Consider the following 7,992-nt stretch of genomic DNA (forward strand, 5'->3'; position numbering starts at 1 on the left):
GTAAACACTGGCAGCTACAGCTATAGCTGTGGTTAAACTGGGAGTGATTCCTTTTGTGAATTAAAATGAGATCTTGACAGCCTTGAGAGTGATTTGAGATTGTTCCCTGAGTTTTCAGTGTCTTTGTCCCTGGGGAGCTGTGTCAAGGTCTCCTGTGGTAACACAAATGCTATGTAATTCCATCCAGAGCATCCAGAGACCATGGGATGTTCCCAAACCTTGTGGATGTACTGCACGCTGTGGGAAGCAGGATGCCCAACATGACAGTAAGGTAGAAAGACGTGATTCTGCATAGGCAGAGTTTTGTGAAAGCTGGTGTGCAGGCGTGAGCCAGCAGTGCAGGCATCCATAAAGATTGGGATATGCATGTAAAACAGGTGCATGCTGTATCCATGTAGCCCTTCCATGTGGGTTTTCTGCATTTTTGCCCTTCATTTGTATCTGGCTGTGTCTCTGTGTACATCTGCAGACTCGCAGTTTGTGCATGTACCAAGGCACCACGGAAAGCCAGGGACGATTTTATTGGCACAGTTTCAGCCCTGTTTCATGTCTGAACTGAATCTTGCAGCTGGCACAGTTCAGTGAGGGTAGCTGGGGAGGCTGTGTGGGCCCTGCTGAGCTCACCTTACCTCATGGGGCAGTGGGGGAAACTGAGTGGGATGTCACAGCCTGGGTTCCTTCAAGTATTTCCTTCACATGCTTTGCAGGCAGAAGGGAAGGGCTGGAAGACCAGGCTTCTTGGGCAGCATTGTTTGCACAGAACTGGCTCCAAGGAGGAGGGTGCTTGGGCGGTAGGAGCTGCCTGTCAGTGCCATGAAGAAACCATGAATCTAGAGCTCAGTGGCTCCCTGGGTGTAATTTAGCATCATGGCTAGTTTCCTCATGTGGATGGATTCATCAAAAGGTCAGGAAAAGCTTAAAATAATAACCCAAACCATCCCAAACTCCCCCAAACCCCAGCACTGATGCACTGAACGTCTCTAAGCCTTCAGCTCCTGAGCCTCTGCTGAGCAGATATTTGTAAACCAGATTTGTGATGGGACCGTATGGGGACAGCACTTGGCTCGTGATCTCTCTGCTATGTGCTGAAAAAAATGCCACCAAATACCCTCCCCGAAACCCCAACATCCTTCCTCGCGGGGGTTAAATGCTCCCAGTGCTTCTCCTTCCTGGGATGGGACAGCCGGTACAGTTGCTGGGAAACAAATGCCACCTGAGGACACTTACTGGGAAGCAGCAGTGAAAAGCAGCTGCTGAGAAAAGCTGGCTTCAAGGCTTTAAAGGCATTTTAAGCAGTGTCCGGGTTTCTGGATGGGTAGAGGGACCCCTTCTTCACTATGACTGGTGGCGTGTGACACCAGGCAGGGCTGTGTGATGTTTCACATCAGCACATCGCAATACACAAACGCAAACGCTCGTGGTCAAAAGTTGAGTGGGGCAAGGTTGAAATGTTTAAACGTTTTCTGGAGTATGGGGCTTGCGGCTCAGAGGAGGAAGGTGCTTAGCCCCTGCCTTCACCCTGTCCAGCCTTCTGCCTTCCCAACAGGGGCAAGGAACGTAAGCCCCACCGTGCCCAGGGAATGCTGTGCTGCTTTTCTAGCTAGGGAAGTAACTTTTTTTTTTTTTTTTTTTTTTTTTTAAATGAAATAGGTTGTTTATTTCCTGCTGGGTGGGGAGACAAACCAATCAAAAAATGATCTTTGGCTTTCCTGAGAGTAAATTCCTGTGAGTTGACACTTTACTTTTATACCTTAAGACTTCTCTGTCCCTTTTCTGATTTGCTTAGGTAATTTATTTCCAGTTCAGCTTGTCAGATAATGATTCCTGAAAGGGCTGGTCACTTTAGTGAACCAGTCTTTGCAGGCAGCAAAATGGGTACTGGAGTTTGAGCTTTTCTAGATACTAGATGGATACGGATAGATCAGGCCCTACCCTCTTACTCTCGGAAAAAGCTTGAATGTGGGAAAAGTGCCCTCATCCTAGCTGTTGAAATGGAGAGCACAGAGTTGGTGAAAACTTTACTGGAGAAGGATGAAATGGATATTGATGATGCAGATGAGGAGGGCAACACAGCACTGATGGTGGCTGTAGAGAAAATACAGTGAAGGTGTTGTGTGAGAAAGGAGTAAGGACTGATGCTAGGAACCTTATCACAGTTGCTAACAGAAATTGCTCTAGTAGCATGGAAAATCTTCTCTGTGTGCATAATGCCACGTTTGTTCCTGAAACCCTCAGAGACTTGGAGCCAAAGAGCAAACCCTGGAGGGACCAGCTGAAAAAACTTAATCAAATATATCGCCCTATGATCGGCAAACTGAAGACATTTCATTACATCGAACAGAGAATTCAGGAAGGCATCTACCTCAGGCTCCATAGAGGGACAGAGGTAGCAGTAAAAGTAACCCTCAGTACAGCGGGTGATGAAGAGAAGAGGTTCTTTGAACAATGTTGCCACTGTGAACATCTACTGAAGCTCTTCCAGTCTAAGAAGGAAAAAGGCTGCATGTACTTGTGCTTCCCACTGTGGGAGAAAACCCTCCAAGAACATCTGCAGGACCCAGAAGACCAAAAGGATTACAAAGCTGCTCTGAAGATGATCTTCCAGGCACTGAGAGAGCTGTGCTCCCTTGGATTTGCTCACCAGGCTCTGCAGCCCAGGAACTTTGTAACAGGTTATCTTTTGCTTTCTTTATGTTTTCATTTTGCTTTCCCCCTGCCTGCAGTTAAGAGAAGATGTTTCATAGCTATCTGTAAAAATACAGATGGATTTATGCCAAATGGGGTGTCTGTGGCATTAGATCTCCTGCTGAATAACTATGTTCACAGATAGCCACTGAAGAGTGAAGAGAACAACCTGTCTCAGTAGCTCTGCCCTCCTCTCCAGGGCTGTCAAGACTGATCAGCCCATGACATATCAGCCCAAAAATCTCTTCAGAAAATTGTTTTCTAAAGGAAGGGCCATCCAGAAGTCAGTAGTGGACCATATCCAGTTTTTTCACCATTACTTGTTAACTATTTTTTTTATTTCCTCAGATTTAGGTGGCAAAATTTACTTGACAGACTTTGATAATAAAAGAAAGTTGACTGAAGGCCAAGAAGAACTTGTAAACTCAGATTTAGAGGTAAGTTCTCTGCAAATCAACCTGTTTTAAAATTTTGGGTTCTCTCTGGTATTTTCTGTTGCTGTGAGTCCTAGGCAAAGACTTTCTGTATCCGCAACTAGAAAACACCTTGATTTGTGGGAAAATCCATGTAATAATAGATGCTGCATAAGAATGATAGTGATTAGGATGCAAGACCGTGCCTGGTCCTGGGATGTCCACAGATCCTCTGAGAGGAAGGTTACCGTGCCCACCTCCTCTGTCCTTGTGTGCACAGCTTCCATGTTTGTGTTGGTGTGTATTTGCATACTTCTAGGCACCTACAGGGCTTAGGAATACTAGTCCCCTCCCATTTGGTAGGAAGTTCCATGCACCTGGCACATGAACAGTGATGTGTCTCTTTGCAGACCCTCAGCAGGCTCATGCTGTACGTTTTAGTAGGGGGTGCGAAACCCCTTCAGCAAGTCCAAATCGAGGATTTGGATGCTAAATCCCTGGATTACATGGAGGCTCTGAACCTCATGATGAACGAGGCTTGGAAGGTTTGAGCAAAGGGAAAGCTTTCGGTACGGGAACTGGCTGCAGTGCTCAGAAAAGGCATGTCCTACTGCAGCTAACAAAACTTCTCATTCCACAGCAGGTTCAACTTCCTGAAGTTGATATGGAATCAAATCAAAGATATCAAAAACTGAGAAGCTATTTTTCAAGATCCTAATGTTACTGAAATTTGTCCTTATCCAGAGTGGACCAAGCAGGTAATCCTCTTCTCTTTGGACTGATACGAGGTTTGAGTTACAGACATTCAGGCAGAAGCTTCTCCCAGGTGCTCCATAGGCTCTGTTTAAAAATGTAACTGAGAAAATAGCCCCACACAAATACAGACAACTGGGGGAAACAATTAAATCTAAGGGACATAGTCGCAAGACACTGATGCTTAAGGGAGCTCTGTGGACTGGGGTGGTAGAAGTGGGTGGTCATTATAGATTAGCTGATAAACCTTCAAAAGTTTTGGGGTTTTTGGTGATCACTTAAGAACCTCTGTTCCTAGTTGCCAGCAAGTTTCTGACAAAAGTGTTTTGTTGATTGTCTCAAAGGCAGCCAGACCAGGCCTGCTTTTGCAGGTAACATTGTGCTGCATCCTTTGCGACCTGACAGTCTCAGTTCAGTGCAGCAGCCCACGTGGTCCTCAGTGGCACACGTGGATCAAGACTCTTGAGTCCCTCCTGCCCTCCAGGCAAGCATGAAAATCTCCTGTGCCATGTTGACAGTCCTAATAGAAATGCCACACCTTGGGAAAGTGGGAGAGGAAACCCTTAGTGGAATAAGGAGGCTGAATGGTGCATTCCTTGCAGAGTGGACTCTTCTGCTCATGTTGGGAAACATGCTTTTAAGGGTCAGGAGATTTTTCCCATTCAAGATTATGTCCCTGCAGAAAGGCAGCGGTGGTAGATGTGCTGCTGTGGTGTGTGAAAGGTAGAGAATAATCTATGTCCTTTCTTTCAGATTGACAAATATATTCTAGATGTAATGGAAAATCCTGACAATTCGAAATCATTCAAACCTAGAAAACATAGCAATTGTGGCAAAAAATCCTTCAAATACACCAATGATGTCACTGACCTATTGAGGCTCATCGGAAACCTGGATGAACACAAAGATGAAGGGTACATGTTCTCATCCTTGCCCCTGCTACAGTTGCATAGAATCACAGAATATCCTGAACTGGAAGTGATCTACAAGGATCATAGAGTCCAACTCCTGACCCTGCACAGAATACCCCAACAATCCCATCATGTGCCTGAGAGCCTTGTCCAAACACTTAGTGAGTTCTGTCAAGTTTGTTGGCTGTGACCACTGCCCCGGGGGAGCCTCTTCCAGTGCCCAAACACCCCCTAGGTAAAGAACCTTCTCCTAATATCCAACTTAAACCTTCCCTGACACAGCACCATGCAGTTCTCTCAGGTCCTGTCACTGGTCACAGTGAGCAGAGAATGGTACCTGCCCCTCTGCTTCCCTTTGTGAGGAAGCTACAGACCCTGATGAGGTTTCCCTCAAGTCTCCTCTTTTCCAGACTCACAAACCCATTGATCCTCAACCCTCTGTAGTCATGGGCACTAATATGTGAGGTTAGAGGGGGTGTTAGCTCCTAGTGATGGTTTTACTGAGGATGATGGTCTTCAGTGCCCTTCAGTGAAGATGCAGGTGGGATTAGGTAGATGGAGGTGCTAGAGGAAAAAAAAAAGAAAAGATACTGAGGAGTTTAGGTTAGGTATAGAACAGTCACAGCTCTGGTATTTCTAGGAAACCTTCTTGTGTTATCAGAAAGCCTCTGGAATGGCATTTTCCCTGCAAGGGAGGAAGCAGGGCATCCTGGGCTATTGACTCCTTGGACAAGCTTTAAAAATCCTTATTGATTTTGTTCTCTTTCAGGATCAGTGACAAAATAGGAGGCTGTGCTGAGTATTTCCTGAAGACTTTTCCAGCACCTACCATTTAGGTCTACAACAGTTTATGCCAGAATCCCACATACCGTCACCTTGCAGACATCCAGGACCCTTCTCTGTGGGATGTCATTGCCTCCTGTCCCATGCCTGATCCCATCGTCACTGCCTCCTTTTATTCCTTATTTATTCATCTGAAAAAGAGTTGAAGAAGTGGGTAAGGAGATGGGAGAGAGCACATGCAGGGACAGAGTATGGAGGACTTAAACTAAGAAATGAAAGATGCTTCAGAAATGTTTGGTGTAACAACCATGACCTTCAGAGAGGAACCAAAGTGAGTGCCAGCCCAGGTTCCCCTTGATGACCTACCTCTGTCCCTCTTGGTTTCTCTGCCTTTGAGATGTGGAGATCCAGGCCCTGACCCTTATGGAGAATGGGGAGATGTGGGACAGCCCCTGGGATACCTGACACATTTGGGAGGCAGGAGCTTAGCATTATCAGACAACATGGGACACTCTGTTAAAGAAAAAGGAATCTGAGCTCCTTGCAAGAGCCAATCTTCCCTGTAGCTTGCACTGAGGAACTGCTCATCTACCTCTAGAAAGACATGGATTCTTTTTGGTCTTTTGAAAACACAGCAGCCAGAAAAATGCTATGTCTGGCTCCAGGGTTGCCCTTGGCCATCATCCCTCTGATCTGGTAGAGGCACTCTCTGTCCAGCCTACTGGGACCTGAAGGACTTCCATTTGCAGAATGCAGGAGATGCTTCCACAAGGAACAGATGTAATGAGCACGATCCCACAAAACTCTGCTACTGAGAGTAGTCCTGACCCACCTGAAAGTGGTCATTGACATCAAAGGGGGCTAGAGGGACCTTTTCCTCCTAGAAAGGACAGGCTCTGCCATGGCAGGGCTGTGTACAAGCACTCCCTGTCTCCAAAACAGTTGATGTGTCACTGTCCTCCTGCCAGACTCATCTCCCTTGCACAGAACTGGCGTCCATGCAGCGAGCTTGGAGCTTTGATATTGGCAGCAGGGTGGCACAAACCCCTTTCCGAGATTTCCACAGTATGTCACGTGTGCCTGGTTGTCCACGGGCTTGCTTGTTTCTCTCCTAATGTTCTGACTTGCATGATGATTATATGTTGCTTATGGAAATATTTTTCAGCTGTTGAAAAGATTTTTGTTGTGGCCTTTTTTTCCTGTTTGGTTGGTTGGTTGGTTTTTCCAAACTGAGACTGTTATTCTTTCAATTAGCCTATGGGGAAACACTTGAAATAAACTTACCTGGAAAACTGACTCTTCACTCATTTAGGAATGAGGTTCTCCCATCCTCCCTGCATAGAAAGAGATACCCTGCGGCACTGAGAAACTCCCATCTGCATCAGGGGTCCTGGCTCAGAGCAAAGCTCCTTCTGATGGTCCTGAGAACCTTTTAAATACATAATAGAAGCTTGACTATGCAACTGTAGATGAGATGGTAGTAGAGAAAATGCATCCAAGAGAATGCTGACTCCTTTTGTGTCAATATTTTACACTTTTTCCTTTCCTTCCTGCCCTTTTTTTGCTGCAGGCATACAAGCGAGTGGGAAAGAACAACACATCTACAAGATGCAAGTTCGAATCCACTTTATTATTATTAGGCTGTACAATTTATATTCTTCTGAGTTCTGTTCACGCAAACACGAGCACAGCATGCCATCACGATTGGTCAGCACGCACTGTCCACGCGCCTCAGGTAATCCACCGATTTGTGGTTTTGAAGCCCACATTTGCATACGGTTTCTGTTATCGCTGTTTTTCTCATTCTACTCTTGCTGACTCCTGCATTCTTGTAGCAGCAGGCCGTTTCTTGTTTATCTTACTGTTACCTCTTGACCTCTTCAGAACTCAGTATAGTCATGTAAAATTGCTAAGGCCCCAACATTTTTTTCTTGCTCATTGTGTCTGTCTCATGCCCAGAAGGCAGGAGAACACCGAGATGTGTGCCCAGGTCTCAGCAGTGTGGGGAGTAGGAGTGCTGTGGGGAGCACTGTGGCCTTCTGCCACAGCAGCATTTCTGCTCTTGCATGAGGAGAGGTGAGGCCATGGGCTGGGCTCCTTCAGTCTCTTGTAAAATGCCACATTTCCAGCTTCCTTTGACCTTTGCATCTTCTTCCATCATTCTTCTGTTTCACTAAAGGGCTGTGACTCGGTAGCCTTAAAAGGCATGCCTGAATAAGAGCAATCATTGAATCTGAGGAGGCTGGGACTTATCTCACTGGGGCAATCTGGCTGTTGGGAAGATTTCCAGAGAAGGCTTGTGTCCTGCTTTCCAAGAAACTAGAGGTACCAACAGGCTGGTGTCAAAGAAAAAACGTGATCCATGCACAGCATCTGCAAAGTAGATTGCTCACAGAGACCATGGGAGGAGGAGGGGATACAGGAGACTGGGAGCAGGACTGGGGAAA

The 7,992-nt window shown here is 46.2% G+C and overlaps 1 protein-coding gene across 1 annotated transcript; it reads left to right on the forward strand.

Annotated features, from left to right (window-relative positions):
• The first annotated feature begins 867 nt into the window (after nucleotides 1–867).
• Nucleotides 868–6,841, forward strand: RNASEL (ribonuclease L). Its single transcript, XM_050307127.1, is given in 9 exon segments — nucleotides 868–904; nucleotides 1,900–2,091; nucleotides 2,094–2,672; nucleotides 3,034–3,122; nucleotides 3,509–3,617; nucleotides 3,620–3,667; nucleotides 3,699–3,856; nucleotides 4,605–4,765; nucleotides 5,532–6,841. Coding segments are annotated over 9 exon segments (1,593 nt in total). The 3' UTR covers nucleotides 5,752–6,841.
• The last annotated feature ends 1,151 nt before the right edge of the window (nucleotides 6,842–7,992 follow it).

The sequence above is a fragment of the Myiozetetes cayanensis genome, unplaced genomic scaffold (genome assembly GCF_022539395.1).
Source record: "Myiozetetes cayanensis isolate MyiCay16 unplaced genomic scaffold, myiCay2020 scf12, whole genome shotgun sequence".
In the NCBI taxonomy this organism is placed as follows: Eukaryota; Metazoa; Chordata; class Aves; order Passeriformes; family Tyrannidae; genus Myiozetetes; species Myiozetetes cayanensis.